General features: G+C 64.2%; 1 protein-coding gene across 1 annotated transcript; it reads right to left on the bottom strand.

Moving 5' to 3' along the window:
- Window positions 1–531: 531 nt before the first annotated feature.
- On the bottom strand, window positions 532–15124 carry TGM2 (transglutaminase 2). Its single transcript, XM_087750021.1, has 13 exons — window positions 14990–15124; window positions 12441–12620; window positions 9883–10125; window positions 8545–8663; window positions 7547–7675; window positions 7158–7338; window positions 6031–6166; window positions 5811–5914; window positions 5437–5676; window positions 4986–5258; window positions 2184–2344; window positions 1745–1881; window positions 532–1444 (listed from the first exon to the last, which is right to left on the bottom strand). The coding sequence occupies exons 1-13, from the start codon at window positions 14997–14999 to the stop codon at window positions 1288–1290; spliced, it is 2070 nt and encodes a 689-aa protein (XP_087606147.1). The 5' UTR covers window positions 15000–15124; the 3' UTR covers window positions 532–1287.
- Window positions 15125–16824: the final 1700 nt, after the last annotated feature.

Here is a 16824-nt window from a genome sequence, read left to right as displayed (position 1 = left end):
CCAGCCGTGCTGGCAGCTGCCCGCGGGCGGCCCCGGCGAGAGCCTGGGCATGCAAAATCTGTTCGTTCAATTTCCTGTAGGGGTTTTCTCTCCGGTTCTGCATGCGCAGTCGCAGCGTGGTGCCGTTGCTGCTACGGGAGAAACACACCGGGAACGCGTGGTATCTGTGTTAGCCTCTGGGGCTGTGCCGCCTTGGAGGCTGATCCCAGTTTGCCCCATGCCGTGGGTGCTGTGGGACAGGGAGAGCCGCAGGGGTCACTGCGGGGCCCTGCAGCGGCTCTTTCTGGGTACGACCCCTGAGCCGCAGAGCACCCCGACAGCAGCGGGCTGTGCCGGCTCTGCAGCTCGGGGTGGAGGGACGTGGCTGAAGCGGAGCCGACAGCACAGCTTTAGCGCGGCAAACACTAGCCACAGCGATAACCCCACAGCTTCAGTGCTGGGCTGGGGTGAACTCGCCCCCACCTGCTCAGGCGCTGGGCAAGGAGCTGCTGGGTGCCTCTGTTGGGAAAGGATGCTCAAGAAGAGCTGTGATGGCTTTAAAAGTGAAAAATAGACTTTTTATTCAGTGCTCGCATAGTTAATTCATGTCAAAGTAACATCCCATCCCTCACCGCACAGTGCGCGCAGTGACAGGAAGGGTTATTAAAGCGAATACCCTGCTTTACCTATGCAGTAGGGTTTTATGCAGCATGTATTTATATACCTATAAATAGATTTGTTATATATGTATATAGCGTGTGAACAGCTTTGTGCTCACAGTATACCGAATGGCGTTCAGAGAATTGTAACGGCAGGCGTGAGCACGGCTGAGGTGCAGTCGGTGCAGGAGAAGGGTGTTCTGCTGTCTGGTTCATGAAATCTGCTCTGCGGCCCGGGGCTGTCGGCGCTGCAGGAAGAGGAGGGGGCTGCCCGCTGCTGGCCGTGCTGGGCTCGGAGGCTCCGGGGGTCCCTGCTGTGCCCAGGCTGGGGTTCAGGCAGGAGCGGGGCGTTTCCACCCCGCAGGGCGAGGGAGAGGTGGCGACGCGAGCGGCTGCTGCGGGGAGCCCCCGCACGCCCCCAGCCCCTCTCTCTGTCCCCGCTCCCGTTGCTTCTCGCCCCGCAGCACCGAGCGTTCCCGGGGAGGAGCGCGGCACCGCGACCGCTGCGTCAGGGTCAGGCTGGGCTTCGGCAGTCGTCCTGCTGCGCGCTGCTGGGACCATCTTGGGCTAAAGCGAGTCGGGGGCCGGTGAGCCCCCGAGCGGGAGGGGAGGCGGCAGGGTCTCTGTGGTGGCGGGCCGCGGTGGCCGCTCACTTGGGCTGGGGCGCGATGATGACGTTGCGGTAGCCCTTCACCCCCGTCAGCTTGTCGCTCTCGAAGTCCACCATCAGCTTGCGCAGCCCCGCCTGGTGCGGCACGAAATCCAGCCTGAACTTGGCCTGCGCCTGCGGCTCCACGGGCTCCTCGCTGGGGGAAGGCAGGGGGTCAACGGGGCGGCCCCTCTCCCTCCCGGTCACCCATCGCCCTCCCTGTGCCCGTGGTGCCGCAGGACGGAGCTGGGGCCCTGGGAAGCAGGGACCCCCGTGGCGTGGCCGAGCCCCCCTCCCCAGCGAGGCGTGGGGCAGAGATGCTCCCACAGGGACCAGTGTGACCCCAGCTCCCACTATGCCCATAGCGGAGCCAGGCCCCGGGGAGGGCTCTGGGCACAGAAATCCACCCCTGCCCCATTCCCAACAGCCCGGCCGGGTGAAGGGAGGAAAAGCTTACAGCTCCTTGACCTGCTGCCCATCAGTGAGGCCGGCGCCCTCCACCACGAAGATGCAGTTGTTCAGGGGGGCTGCGAGGGGGTTCACCAGGCTGATCTCTGCCACCAGCTTCCGCTTCTGCATCGGCTCCCCTAAAATCTGCAAGCAGGAGGGGTTGGGCCCCAGCACCGCCCTGCCTGGGGCCGCAGTGCTCCCCCTGCCCTGAGCCTGGCGGGGCTGAGGCAGGTCCCCGGGGGTGCAGGTCCCTGGGGATGCAGGTCCTTGGGGATGCAGCCCCACTTGGCGATGCAGGACCTGATGCCTGAGCCCCACCACGGTGGGGCTGCCCCAGCCCCAGGGCTTGGGTCACTGGGACCAACCCCCCAGGGTGACTGCAGCAACCCCCTGTCAATGGGAAATGCCCCCCCAGACCCGCCCGGGACAGGGTGCTGGGCACTCACCCTGATCTTGATCTCTGGATTCTGGATGTAGACATCCCTGATGGCTGCAACAACGTCACCGGTCTGGTACTCGGTCAGGAGAGCCACCACCTTGATGAGGTTGTCCTGGGTCAGGCTCTCCCTGTACGTCTCGTACAGGACACGCAGGGGCACGCTCTTCTCTGGAGGGGAAGCAGAGCAGGGGCAGGGCTCGCCTCCTCCCCAGCCCAGCGCCCACAGCCCTGCGCTGGCACCCGGCTGCTGCTGGGGTGTTCTGGGCTCCCCAGGAGCTTCTCCAGGCACCGTGCAAGGATGGGAAAGTCTTGGGGGAGCTGGGGTCCCCACCGCACTGGGGGTGCTCCTGTAGGGAGGGGGCACCGTGGGGTGGGCACGGCACCATGAGCCCACGAACAAAACTGCGCTGGGGGCTGTCAATGCTAATCACTTCCCAAAGAAAACACGTTATATTTAGCTGTCATCAGCCACCAGATCGCAGCTGCAGACACCTGCAGCCAGCCACCCTGTGCCCAGCTGGGTCCTCGGGGTGCTGCTGGAGTGCTGGGTGCCGGTGCCGCTCCTGCCCACGCAGGGAAGCAGGGGCGGCGGTGAACAACCTCGCAGCCTGACCAGGGCTCCGAAACCAGGCACCAGAAGTGACGTTCAGGGCGTGGGGAGGGGAAGGAGCCATGTGCCAGGGACCCGGGGATGCACCCGCACCGGGGCCCCAGAGAGGCTTCGCAGCCAGCAGTGGGAGGCAGCCGGCTCCCCGGCAGCTGCCCTCGCTCAGCTCTGAGCCTTGTTTATCCCAAAGCCCTTTGGGGACTGGGCTGTCTTGTGCTGGGGCGAAGGAGGGTGAAGGCAACCAGCTGCAGAGCTGTCCTGGGGAAGGGCCCTGGAGCGGCTGTGGCTGCTGGAAGCGCAGCCCGGCGTTCCCGGGGCAGGACAGGGAGCGCTGCAGCATCAGCTGGGGCCGTGGGGAGGGAGACAGGCCTGGCCCCCCTGGCTGGGCTCCCCGCACCGGCGCAGAGTGCAGGGGTTCCCTAAAGGCTGCAGTCTGGGGAGTCCTGGGGTCTGCATTCCCGGGCAGGAGCTGGGGGGAGAAGCTTGTAATTAAAGCTTCAGAGAAAATGACGTTGGATTAACTTGTGGATGGGAATGTTACAGACCCTGAAGGCCAGCAGGGCTCCTCCAGCGGGCTGGGCGCCGCGTGGTCCCCGTCCGTCCCCGCAGAGGGCTCCGGAGCAGCTCTGCGGGCGCTGGTGCCGACGTGGCGGGGTGGGAGCGCCAGCACGGGCACAGGCAGCGTCCCGCTTCCCTTCGCGGTGGCGAGAGCGGGCACATTTGTTATTCCCTTAGTGCAGCTCAACAAATAGCAGAGAGCTGAGTACTGCATTTGTTATGGGCCCTGTTAGGAGAGCAGATCTTGGCGTAGATTAAAAATTAGGCTGTTCCAGGACAGCAGATGTATTATGCTTCCAAGCCCTGAAGCCTCTGTGTAAAACTGACATAAATCAAAACTCTTGTTTAATTACCAGGCGGTAATGCTCATTTGTAACAAAGGCAAATGAAGGTTCAGTGGGCCTGTGCCAGGAGAGCTGTGGCGAAACGCCGTGAGATGTTGTGCCTGCCCAAGGAGGAGCCGCCGAGAGCTTCAGCGCTGCTGGGATCAGCCTGGGACCAGCTGGGACCGTGGTATCGGAGCCGACCCTGGGTCAGGTCCCGCTCTCCCTGCCTGTGGGAAAATCCTGCCGGAGAGGCCAGCCTAGCCCAGCTCCGGCTTGGGAAGCAGAGGCACATGGAAGAGCAAGAGAGGGATGCAGACGAGTGCAGCAGAGCGCCCGGGGATGACAGCCTTGGGCTGCGCACAGCTTGCTCCCTCGGCACGACGGATGCAATGGCAGTAACTTTTGTCCTGCTCTACATGCCTTGCCAGCCCCCCGCCTGAGCAATGTGCCTTATCCTTTCATCAAAGGTTAAAAATCCGCAGTGGCAGATAAATGAGGAGGAAGCCCCCGCAGGAGGCATCGCTCTCCGAGCAGCCTTGTGACGGAGCCGCGGCTCGCACGAGCCCCTGCCAGCCGGGGCCTTTGCCCACTGGGGCGGCTGCTGGTGGACGGTGCTGACGCGGCGTGGGGCTGCCAGATGCATAAACACGCCGGCACCGGCTCTGGGTGCTGGCTGTCCCTGCCACCCAGCCTCAGGCCATGCTTTAACGCTGCTGTTATTTCATGGCATTAAAAAGAAACCTCTGATTGCTGCCCTATGCCAGCCCGGAGCGTGCTGACCTGCCAGACCAGCAGCGGTACAACCAGAGGGGCTACAATCGCCCCTGCAGCACCGGGCAGTGCCAAGCTGGAGAAGCGAGGACCAGGAAGGCTGAAAGCAAAACCCGGCCCTTGGCTCACACCTTGCTTTCAGGGAGGTTCGCGCTGACCCCCAGGTCCTGAGCGGGGCTGCGGGGCTCTGTGCGAGCCTGCAGCCCTTCCCGCTGGTCCCAGCTCCCCGCGCCGGCGCCCCGGCGGGACGCGCCCAGCTCTTACTGCGGCTCAGCCGCTGTGTGTGCCGAGCGGGTGGCTGGCGGCTGTGACCAGGGGCTCCTCTCTGGAAAGCTGTCAGTGCAGAGCCCAGACCCAGTGGTGGTGGCTCCCTCCCGCTGGCTGCCCCGGCCCCTGGCCAGCACAGTGGTCCTCTGGCAGGGGGACCCATCCCCGGCACCGTGGCCTCACCGCAGACCCCAGAGATGCAGCTGAACACGGGAAAATTGCTGACCTGACCCCAGCCCTCACCGAAGCGTCCTCTCCTCGCTGTCAGCAGGTCTCTTACCTTCCCAGGGCGCGAGGGTGACATTCAGCAGGTCCTTCATCCCGCACTGGGGCCCAACGGTGCCGTTGTAGCTGGCGGTTCGAGCGCACAGCATGAGCCTGCAGACTCGCTCTGTGTCTGTGGCGTTGTTGATGACGGCGAAGACGTCGAAGTCGCAGCCGTTGTTTGCGCCCTCTGACAGCTTGATCTTGAGGTGCAGCCCCTCGTCCTCCTCCCTGAGAGAGCGCTTCTCGTGCTCTGCCTTCGCAAACACTTCTCTCTCCTTTTCAGACCCTGTGGTGCATGAAAATAAACGTGGTTCCAGGGGGGCACTGGGAGGGCATGGTCCGAGCTGCGTCCCTGCTCCCCGGAGCCCTCCTGGTGCAGTTGCTGCATTCATTAACTGTTCCCCCACTCTGTTTCCCAACAGCCGCTGCCCCGGGGCGTCTCTGCCCCCGCTGCCGCCCCGTACCCTCCGGGTACTTGTAGGTGTGGGTGATGTCCTCCCTGCTGTCCCTGCCCACGCTCTTGGTGCTGATGTTCTTCCCCACAACCGAGGAGTGGGTGCTCTTCTTCTGCGAGCCGTCGCGCTGCACCACCCAGTACACCACATCGGCGTTCACCTCCGCGAAGATGAAGGGGATGTCGTACTTCAGCTGCAGGTCGCCCTCCTTGACGGCTTTGACAGGGGCCGGCCCGCAGCAGAAAACCCCTGCAAGGAGCAGAGCCGCCGTCACTGCCCAGGGTTCGGCCATGGCAGGGGCAAGGCATGGTCGTGGCGGGAGGAGACCCTGCCGTGCCGGGGGTGCGGGGCGGGACGGAGCACCCGCGCTCTGCATGCCATACCTTCGCTCTTCTCCTGGGGCGTCGGGTCCAGTGCCTGCCACCCATCGTAGCCGGGTGCCAGGTCTGGACGGGCCATCCAGGACTCCACCCAGCAGTGGAAGTTCCTGCAAGGGAAGCCGGGACATAGGGGCCTCAGCCTCCCCCAGCGCCCGCCGGGCTCCGGGGAAGAGGCAAACGCTGCCCGGGGGGTGGGCGGGCTGGGACCCACCATGCTGCTCACCAGATCATGTCCTTGGAGCGCCGGTCCTCCTCCCCCATCTCGTTGAGGTAGCGGTCGATGACCAGGTTGCCATTGGTGTCGTGGGCTGAGTTGTAGTTGGTCACCACCCGGCTGGGGATCCCCAGGCACCGCATGACTGCAGGGAGGCAGGGCAGGGTCAGACGGGGTCCCCGCGCCGGGGGTCCCGGGTTTGCACAGCTCCTGTCCCGGGCAGCCCCAGGTTTGCACAGCCCTGGGTTTGCACAGCTCCCGGCCCATGGAGCCCCAGGTTTGCATGGCTCCTGCCCTCCCCTTTCCCCCTCAAAGGGGTGCCCAGGGACTGATCCCCGGGACTCGGCGTGCCGCAGGCAAGACGGGTGGCACGCGGCACTGACAGTCTGCCGGGTTTTGATATTGCAGTAGAAAAAAGGCACAAAAGCGGCTGCGAGTGCTTTTGAGGGAGTGCACAGGCAGCAGCGTGCTGCAACCTCTTATTTAATCTCACAGCTGCCTTTTACTGCGAGCGGAGCTCCCTGGGGAACGGGGAGGTAGTTACAACGCTTCAAAGGAAGGCTATAAACTTCTGTGAGTTGCAGAAAATCCACTTCAGTTTTCTGCTATTTCTCTCCTCTAAAAAGGATCTCGCCTATCTGTGCTATATAAATGCACACGCGCACTCATGCAACCCTGCAAGCACAGCGGTTTTCTCAGGGCGCTTGTGAGCATGCAAGAGTGTGTGTGCACTTAACAGAAGTGAGCCTGGAGTTTTTCTTCTCTTCTGCCCCAGCCTGACTGCGCCGGTGGCAGTGAAATTATTTTGATCAGTGGATTCGTGACTTTATTGCAAACTTGACCTTAAAGGCACTTTCCTTCTCCTGTGCCGTGCATCCAGCCCCTCCCTCTCTGCCCAGCTGGGGAGGCAGCGCTAATTGAAAAGCCAGAGCCCTTTTGGATCATTTTTTCCCTCCACTTCCTGACAAATTAGAGTAACAGGGAGCTTAATTGCTAAGCAATCATCGCGGGCTGATTGTAATCAGCCCCAGCGGTTCCCTCCTGCTGCAGCACAGGGAGCGGGTGAAGGGCAGGGGTGGGAGACAGGGGACACGGGTGACCCCATCCTGCAGGGAAGGGGAGACATCCGCCCTCACCGGTACACGCCACGGCAGCGAAGACCCAGCACTGGCCGTACTTGACTGGCTGGCACCCAAACTTCTTCCACCTCTTGAGAATATCCACGCTGCCGATCCAGGCCATTGGGCTCATCCCATCTTCGTAATGGTTGTCCCACCGCCCTGCCAGCACCCCCCGGTCCTCATCGTTACAATTTACCTGCGGCAGGACAAGAGGGGCTGTGATGGATGGATGGCTGGGCAGAGAGGGGCAGGAGCAGGTTGGTGAGGGAGGGAAAGCGCCTTCCCCCAGCTCACACGTGCTGTCACCCCCATTAACCATCCTGGAGCCGTGCAAGAGCTCGCCGGGACGCAGGCGGCCGCGGTGCAAGGGGTGGTGCTGGCAGCCGGAGCTCCGCAGGACTCACCATGGCGCTCACCACCCTGCCGATGTACACGGGGTCGTTGCGGCGGGAGCAATCCCGGTTTTGGTCCCTCAGGAATTTGGGGTTTGTGTCCAGCAGCTTGAGGCAGATGGACAAGATGTCATCCTCGAACTGGTGCAGAGCGGGGGGAAAAGGTGTGTGAGGTCCCTACAGTGCACGGGGGCTCTCCCGCCTCCATCCTCCCTCCCTGGCTCACCACGGTGCCCCTGCGAGCGGATCTGCTGGGGACACAGGGGTCACGGCCCCCCCTCCCCGAGCCAGCACCTGCTGAGTGACGGCCCCCATCGGTGTCACCGCGACAAGGGGCTGGCGCTGCGGCCGGCGGAGGCTCAGCCTGCGAAGCTCAAGGTCGAGCTCCCACCCTTGTGCCAGGGCCAGCCAGGGCCAGATCCTGCTTCCTGCAGCTGCCGCTGCACGGGGGTCAGGCACAGACCTGACCTCAGGGAAAACCACCTATTTCCCATCACCGGGTGAGTCACAGCCCTTCCTGGAATCGAGGCACGGATCCTGCGGGGGCCACGCGCACCACTGGCCCCACGGCCCCTCCGGGACGGCCCAGAGCTCCGGGAGGGCGGTCGGCTCCCCCAGCGCTGGGGGCCCGGTGTGACCGTGGCGGGGCTGCAGCTTGGGGCACAGGCGCTGCCTTATCGGCACAGCCAGCACGGCGCTGGGGAGCACATTATCGGGTGCCGGCTCCTAGTGCAGCATGGCCACCCCGATTAGGAGCATGCGGCCCCAGGGACCACAGGAGCCTTGCAGGAACGCTCCCCTCGCTCTGCCACACTTCAAAGTCAGCGTGTTCCCCTCTTGGGAATGAGATCCTTGTTTGTCCCGCAGCCGTGTGGCGGGGCCGGATCCTCCCCGAGGTGCTGGCTGCGTTTGGGGTGCAGGTTTGGGGGGACACAGGCGGCACTGCCAGGGCTGCACAGGCTGAGCTTGGCCGGGGGTCCCGGGGGTCCCGGGGGGCTGTGCCCGCTCACCTGGCCAAAGTTCCAGGGGGTGGAGGTGATGTAGTCGCGGGCACCCTGGTAGATGAGCCCCTGCTGGGACAGCACGTACTCGCAGCGCTCGTCCTCATCGCGGAGGAAAACCGTGTCCTCTGTGGGAAAAGTGAGAGATGGGGACAGGGACAGGGCTCTGCCCCGCGCCCCTGGCCCCGCTCAGCGCTCCCCCCTCCCCGGGACGTGCCAGGCAGCGGCCGGGGACGGGTCTGCGTCTGCTGGGAAATGAGGCAATGGGGCCTGGAACTGCTCCCGCCTGAGAAAGCTGCTGGAGAATTTCAACCCAGTTTGATTTCGGCTGATGGGAAAATTTCAGCAGGCTTGTGGTTTTCTTTTCCACTCTTTCTCATTTCTCTCTTTCTTTCCTCCCTTTTGTTTTATGGAGTCGGGTCTTTTCCCAGGAGGGGAAACCGTCCTGGTGGGAGAAGCGAGCAGTGGGAACCTGGAGTGCTGGCTGGGATCACAGCTGAAGCCATTTTGCTCGCACAGCAGTTACTGCTGGAAAAATCACTATTTACTGGAAATGTTTTCAGAAAAACACCCAACACATACATCCCCAGCGCCAGCGCTCGGCACGGCCCTGGGCGAGCCAAGCTTCCTAAAGCCCCTTATCTCGGTGGAGCCAGCACCAAGCCTTCGGGATTCAGGAAATCGGCTCCGTCAGCCGAGGTCTGGGCAGGTGGGGCTGTGAGCGGGGCTGCTCCGGGGGCAGAGGAAGGACACGGAGAGATGAAAATCCTGGCTGTTGTTTGCCCAGCATCATTAAACCCTGCAGTACCCATCCTTCCTTCTGTGTCAGGCTGCCTGAATTTTACCGGGACAGTGACACCCCTGGGAGGACCCGGGGCTGGTCCCTGAGCCCGCAGTGGGGTGATCTGGCCCGGGGGCAGGTGGGCAGGGCTGGGCCAGGTGGGGGCAATTAATTAGGGGCAATTAAGTAGGGGCTTTTCCTCTGCCTACTGCCTGGTTGGGAGCTGCTGCCAGGGGCTGCCCAGGGCTTCACACCAGCTCTGCAGAGGTGAGCTGCTGGGGGGCATTGCACGGGGGGGCAGCCTGGACAGGGTGCTGGATGTTTGGGGTGCTGGCAAAGGGGCTGTGTGTGTCCTGGGGTGGGGGACGGTGCTTGTGGGCCCAACCTGCTGTGGGGACCACACAGAGGTGGAAGCCAAGTAGGGATTTCTGCTTCAGCCTGAACTCAGGGCAGGGCTTGGGGCACCTGGGGTCTCAACAGGGTGAGACCTGTGGGTATGTGCTGCCCCGGCAGAGCTGAGGGGTGGCCTGTGCTCCCCTTTGGTCTCAGGAGGGTGAAAGGCTCACCTGGGTGCCAGGCGTTAAAGAGCAGAACGAAGTCCCCGATGTGGCAGCTGGTGCCCTGGTAGCCGGTGGAGGTCTCCAGCGTCAGGCTGTAGCGGCCAACACAGGCGCTGGGGGGGGAGCAGAGTGAGATGGAGAGGGAGCCCCTGTCCTGCTGCTGGACCACGGCACTCCAGCCTGACTCGTCCGGGAAGTCGGTCACGGCAAAGTGGGACCTGGTTCCTGATGTCTCGATGGGGCAGGGCCCTGCCAAGAAGGAGCATGTCAGCTCTCCCGGTGCTCTGGGAGCCTCGTGCTGCCAGGGCTGCACCAAGGGGACCTGTCCCACCAGTGCCCCGCAGTGCTCCCGTGCCCTCCGCCCTGTGGCGGCTGCCTGGGCCTCGGCTCTTGCAGCCTGGGAATGTTTGCTGTTTGGTTTGTCGGGTATCGGGGCACGGGGCAGCCCAGCCGTGGGACGTTCAGGCACGTCCCTTGCTCTTTGGGAAAGGGCAGGATGGAGGGACTCGCCCGCGGGTGCCCCAGGGCCAGGAGAGCGGAGGGAGTGCTCCCGCCCCAGGGCCATGCCTCCTTCGCTCGGAGCAGAGCTGCCAGGTCCCTGTGCCCGCACAGCCCGGTCCCACCGCAGCCCACGGCGTGGGGGCCCCGGCAGAGCCCAGCTGCCGACACCGCAGCCCCCATCGCCAGGGTGCTCTCAGTGGGAGCCCCGCTACGTGCGTGCAGCCCCAGGCGTTGCTGTAAACATCCCACGATTAGCGATTACATCAGTGGCCGCAGCGCTTGGGCCGAGGACAGCGTGATCCCTGCCGGCCCCTCCGAGCATGAGGCTGCATCCAAGCCACCTGCGCGGAGCCAGCTCCAAACACTGCTCCTCCAGGAGCGGTGACGCCCAGCCCCGGCAAGCATGGCTCCGTGGGGGTGCCCTCGGGCTGATCCCCCGCCCGCCTTTGCCCGCAGCGTGGGCAGGGCGCCAGGCGAGTCACCAAAAATACTCATGAACTCATGAGAGTGACACAGTTTCTCCTCTCTGTCCTTTCGGGGAGGCTGGGCTGAGCTAACCCTGTCCTTTTGGCAAGGGCCAGCCTGGCGCTGCTGTGGGGACAGACAGACACGGGAGCCTGCTGCCGCCGCCTCCTCCTCCCTGCCTGCAAAACCTGTGGCATCCCCAGGCGCCTGAGCAGGGCTCTTCAAACATGGCCGCTTTAAAAATATCGGCTCTATTTTTGCACGGAGCCGTTTCCCTCTTTCCAGCGGGAGGTGGCACGTGGCCTTGCTGTCCTGGCGGCCAGGTCTGGTGGCCCCTGCCCTGGCTGCACCGCCCTGGTGAGGGATGTGCCGGGGCCACCTCTGGCGAGGCCACGCGGCCGCGTGCCTTTGTGAGAGCCGAAGCACCCTTGCCCTTTTTCCGCAAGCCCCGGGGCTGCGCTCCAGCCTGACAGCAGCTGCTGCCAGCCGCTGCCTTCGCCCGGGGGCTGTGTGGGGGCTTCTCCTCGCTTGCAAAACCAGCGTGGGGTAACCCGGGATGCAGCAAGACCTCGTAAAAACCCAGCGGGTTTGAGCGGTGGGCAGGCGGACCCCCACCACAGCTGGCTTGGGAGCGGGGGAGCTGCCAGTTCAGGGTGAAGCTGGGGGGCACTGGGTTCGTGTTTGTCACCCATGGCAGGATTGGAGCTTTTGCGGGAAAAGAGAAAGAGCATTTTATGCTGTGAGGAAACCCGGGTGCAGTTTCACTTTGAGTTCTGGCCTGGTTGACTTGGCAGGATGCTGCAGACCCAAAATAACTCTTGCCCAAGAAAGAGTTTCCTCTCCCTTTGCTCTGAGCTGGCAGGGGCTGAGCTCCTGCCTGGCGGCTGCGCCCGGCTCTGGCCGTGGGAGCGATGTCCCTGTCCCCACCACTGTCAGCGGGCTCTCTCCAGGGCCACGGCAACAGCGGGAGAAGCCCCCAGCGTGGAGCACAGGGACCTGCGCGGCTGCGCCCAGCTTCCGTGCGCCGGCTCCGGCACCGCTCGGGGGGGGACGTGCAGCGGGGCTGTGTGCTGGGGAGGCTCAATGGGAACGCTTCCTTTCTCCAGGGCTTGTGTTTCCTGAGCAAACCCCGCTCCGGGGACGTCCGAGCGATGGGGGCAGGGGTGGCCGGGTAAAAAGACGGTCAGCAAAAGTGCTGTGAAACCCTCTGGCCGAAAGGATTCGCTTATGCTGGTGTTTCTCAGAAGGGCAAGAGACCCAGGCGGGTTCCCTGGCCCCAGCCAAGGCAGTTCCCAGTGAGCTAGCGGCTCCGGTGTGGCCCCGAGCCTGGCTCAGCCTCGGGGAGGAGGAAGCGGCTTTTTGTTTCATTTCGTTATCACCTCCCTTCAGCTCTCGTTATGGAGCAGAGTGTCTACCTTTTCTCTCCATTTTGGTATAAAGGCTGTGCACAGCACCAGCCTCTGCCAGGAGGGGATGGGGGGGAGACTGCGTGAGATGGGGCAGGTGCCTTGGCCCGGAACCCACGTGAGCCCTCGGGCCGGGAGCAGCTCGCCCCGCCGCAGGTGCTCACTCGCGGTGCAGGGCATGGCAGCACTCACCCGTCTCCACGTTGAAAGCGAGTTTGTCCACTCCCGCCTCGTAGTCTCTGCCCGAGAAGTGCAGGGTGATGGTGAAGGGCTGCCCCCGTCGCACCACCAGCTGCTGGCAGCCCATCTCCGCCGTCCGGTGCTCCCGGCCGTTGCGCTCGCACTGCAGATCCCATGTCTCCAGCACCAGATCTGCAAAGGCAGCAGCACGTACAGCTCTCCCCTCTGCTGCGTGCTCCCAGCTCCGGAGCGCAGCCGTCTCCCGTGCGCGCAGCCCCTGCGGTCGGGCTGGAAGGGATTGCTATTACCCTCACCCGGAGCCCTGGGTTTTTGGACCTTGGTGCTGGGGTCTGGCAGCCTCCTCCGCCCAAGCTGCCCTGTCCTCCCCCGGCGTGCCTGGCACAGCCCTGGGCGCTATGGCTGTGCTGGGCTCTGAGCATCCCTCCTGGAGGGCTCTGTGGGTGCTGGGGCAGGGGTCCTGCAGCCAGCCGGCAGCCGAGCTCACGGCGAAGCGCTGCCCTCCTGCCCGAGCTCGGTGCTGTATTTCTTGTGCCGTGGTGCTGCCCTCCACAGTATCGCCATGGAGGAGGGGCACTGTGTGCTGCCAGAGCCGTGCCAGGTCTGCGGCTCACGGCATCCAGTGCTGGAGCAAAGCCCAGTGCTCGTTTATGCTTTCTGGGAGGTGTGGGGCCCATCGGCCGGGGTTTGCTGTCTGTGTTCCCCCACCCCAACCGAGCGCTGCTGAGCCCCGAGAGTGCCTGGGACGGTTCTGTGCCTCAGCCAGGCCGAGGGCAGCTCTCCGGGCAGCTTTGTCAGCAGTCACGGAGCGGTAAATTGGAGAGATGAACTATAAATTTGGTGACAAAGAGGATGTCTGATTCCCTGGCCTCGGGCGCTCTGCTCTGCCTCCCAGCCTGGCTGCCAATGCAGGCAGGACTATGTGCTGGAGCTGCCGGCGGCCACATGCCTGCCGCCCCAGGCGCTGCGCTGGAGCGATGCGATATCGTTCATCGTTGCTCAAGGCCAGTGACCCTTGAATGCTCTGCCGTCAGACCGGTTAGTTGCCAGAATAAGCGAAAGCGTTTAGTGCAGGAGAGCAAACAGCGAGCTCAGCGCCAGCCGGGGACTGGGGCGGCTTGTGAGGGGCGATGCTCCGCCGGCTGCCCTTGTGCTGCAGCCCTCCCTGGCTGTGCCCTTCCCAGCGCTTGCATGCCAGCAGTGGTGGTCACCGTGCCCTCCTCGGGGCAGTGCCAGATGGAAACGGCTGACCCTGAGCTTGCCGTTCCCAGAGCTAAATGGAAATCCCGCTCCTGGCTCTCCAGGCACGGGGACACCACAGCGTGCACTGGGGGGAGGCAGACGGGCTCATCGCTGGTCCCCAGCGCGAGAGCTGCTGCAGACAGCCGGGGCTGTCCGCAAATAAGGGCAAGGTCCCTCCAGCCGGTCCATCGGGACCCTGGAGCGGGGACAGAGCACAGAAAGGACCTTTCCCTTGCCGCCTCCTGCTTTGTAAGCAGGAACACGCTCCGTGCTAGAGCGCACGAACTGCGTGAGTGCAAACCTTGCTGACACCGAGCCAAACCCATTGCAAATAAGTGTGTTAAATAGAGCAGGACCGGCGCTGCTCCTTGTCCTGGTCACCCAGGGTTATCATCCTCAGCAGATTTAGCAAAAAGTGGAGAGTTTTTCAAAGTGCAAGTGCCTCTTCCCAGACTGATCAGCACCAAGAGACGGGTGGGGAGGGGGCTGCAGTGCCGCCAGGGCATGTAGACGGCAGCGGGGTCCCAGGCACGGCGGTGCTGGAGCAAGGGCTGCCTGGGGTGTAGCGGCTCAGCTTTGTGCCGGGTGCTGGCAGTGCCTGTGCCGGTGCAGACCCCAGGGACCCCCGTTGGCACCGCCGCTGCGGCGCCGGGAGCCCGGTGAGCTGGGCCAGCCCGCGGCGCTGCTGGGCACCAGGGCAGAGCGATGCCTTCTCGCCCGGAGGGCTGTGCGTCCATCGGTGTCGCACGGTCCCGTTTCCTGGGGCTCTGGGGGAGGCGGGGGTGTCTGTGCCCCCTCACGCAAGCCCGAAAGGCCACCTGCGTGGACGGATTTCTGAGGGCCAGAAGCGTTGCCTCTGACTGAGCCTCCAGGAATCCTCCTTAAACCAGGGTGGGATGTAGGCACATGTTCCTGGTCCAGCTGTCAACACTCTTCTCTGAGGGCACTTAAAGCTTTAAATAGCACCAAACTTCATTCTGCAAACACCGGCACCGCTCCGGCCGGCGGCGAGCGTTGCGGCTGCGAGGGAGGGAAGGGAGCAGACCCTGCGCGAAGCCGCGCTTGTCTCGTCGTTGCCATCCTCTGTTTCGGTCTTTCCCGCTCCCCGCCGCCCTTTGCTTTAGCTGAGAGTTGGGTGAGACGGCTCTTGCCCCGAGCGAGCGGCTCACGGCCGGAGGAGCCACCGAGCCCCGGCTGCGGGAGCACCGCGGGACGGCGGCGGGGGAGCCGCGGGCGGCCAGCGCTGGCCGCGGGCCAGAAGCCCCGGGCACCTGCGGGAGGGGATCGCCCTGCGCCCCTACCTTCGGCCATGGTGCCCTGCGTCGGGGTCGTGCTGGTCCCGGTGCTGGTGCTGGTCCCGGTCCCGCGGAGCTGCCCCTCAGCGCCCGCCGCCCGGCGCCGCCGCTCGCTCCGTTTATACCGCGCCCGCCGCCGCGCACACCCCCGCGGCCGGGGATGGCGGAGGGAAAGAAAGGGAAAACAAAGTTTCCAGGAAACGGAGTGGTTTCGGTCCCACCTATTTAAAACACCCCCCCGCCCCCCCCCAAAAAAAAAAAAAAAGAAAAAGGGCGGCCGGGGGTCGAGCTCCCGCCCCGGCCCCTGCGCGGCCCCTCGGCCCCCGGAGCCTCCCCCGGGCAGGGGCTGGAGCCGCTGCCGGGTAAGAGGAGGGGAAAAAAATAGCAAGCGGGGGAGGAGAGGGGCTGTGCAGTTTGCACCGAGGTGCCAGAAACTTGGGGAATGTTTTCTCCTTATAAAGTTTTCTTCCCTCGTGCTTTATCTCCATAGCAGGTCATTTCTGGCAAGAGAGAGAGCTGCTCGGGATTGCAGCGGCCGGTCCCCCTTCCCATAAATGCGTCCCCAAGAGACGTAGTGGACGGAGGGAAAATGTGCTGGAAACTTTGCTGCTTCAGGGAAAACGTGCTGGAAACCTTGCTGTTTGCTCCGGGGCACAGTGCCACGGGGAGGTGTGCACGGAGCAGGGACCGGCGCTTTCCCTGGCAGCTCTTGCCCCATGCGCCGGCTCCCGCTCTCCTGCCCGGGGGTCTCTGGCCCCATGGGACTGCCAGCGGTGCTGCCTGGCCCGGCCTGGCCCTCCCTGTGCCCCCCGAGGGTGACCACGCGCACTCGAGACCACCTAGCAGGGGCAGAGGGCAGAGACCCCACACCTCCATGGGGCTTGGGAGTGCTCTCGGCACCTGAGCAGCAGTGTGGCTTGTGAGAATAAGGCTCACCTTATGTCTCACCTCTGGAGCAGGCTTTGTTTAGTTACTGGTTTTTCTTCGTGTGATTTAAGCCGGTCAGGGCCGGGACCAAGGATGGGTTTTGTTCCTGGTGGAGCCCCATGTCAGCCTCCTTTGTCTGGCCCTTGGCTGGGTGCGGGACGCTGCAGCCCCTGTGCCAGAGGCGGCTGCACGCGGGAAATCCTCCTCAGCCCAGCGGGTCCCCTCCTGCTCCCCCAGACCCCTCACCCTGTTCCCCTTCCAGAGCCCAGGAGGGTTGGTGTTGGTGTGTTGCTCCAGGGCTGCTGTGGGTACTGGGGACCTTCTTGCGGATGGCAACGTCCTGAAAGCGGCTGGGGTCCGTCACTTGGCGTGCTCCGGGTCGCCCCACAGGGCCCACGCACGGGCTGTGCCCCAGTAAAGCCCTGCTGTCCTGGGCTCTCCCCGTCTCCCAGTGTGCCCTGTCCCGGTCGCGCAGCTGCGTCTGCTCCCCCGGCACTCGGGGCGGTCCCGGCGAGGGGCCCCCAGCCACGGACGACGCTTTCTGCTCGGGCATGCCGCAGCACTGCACTGGGAGGGTTTGCAGCAAGACGTGCAGCCTCTTTCAGCTCCACAAAGGGCTTTTTGGTACAGACAGCGTCACAGTAAGGTCTGAGCGCGCCAAGAGCTTAGGAAAAGCCCCACGAGCCGGGGACTCCTGGTGTCGCTGGGCCCCAGCCCTGCTGTGGGGGCACATGGCTGATTTGGCAGCAGCGCTGCCCTGTGCTACCCCGCGTGGCAGAGGGGCCCTGGAAAGGCAGCATCCCCGGTGATGGAGCTGAGCCACGGTGGCCAGGGGAGCCCCCTCCTTCATCGCCATCTGTGAGGGAGGCAGGGAAGGAGGTGAGAGCGAGCGCAGCAAATCCTTGCTGCGGGAA

Source organism: Nipponia nippon, unplaced genomic scaffold, assembly GCF_047370975.1.
Source record: "Nipponia nippon isolate SJK-2023a ecotype South Korea unplaced genomic scaffold, ASM4737097v1 scaffold_13, whole genome shotgun sequence".
Taxonomy (NCBI): Eukaryota; Metazoa; Chordata; class Aves; order Pelecaniformes; family Threskiornithidae; genus Nipponia; species Nipponia nippon.
The sequence above is the reverse complement of the archived record's forward strand: the minus strand, read 5'-3'. Positions and strand labels throughout refer to the sequence as shown.

Bases quoted from the DNA above. Each gene is read 5' to 3' on its own strand.
- TGM2 (XM_087750021.1), bottom strand. The intron at 6,167-7,157 runs GTGAGGGCGGAT...GCCTCCCTGCAG, and splicing joins CGCTGCCGTGGCGTGTACCG to TCATGCGGTGCCTGGGGATC. The intron at 2,345-4,985 runs GTAAGAGACCTG...CTTCCCCTCCAG, and splicing joins CACCCTCGCGCCCTGGGAAG to AGAAGAGCGTGCCCCTGCGT.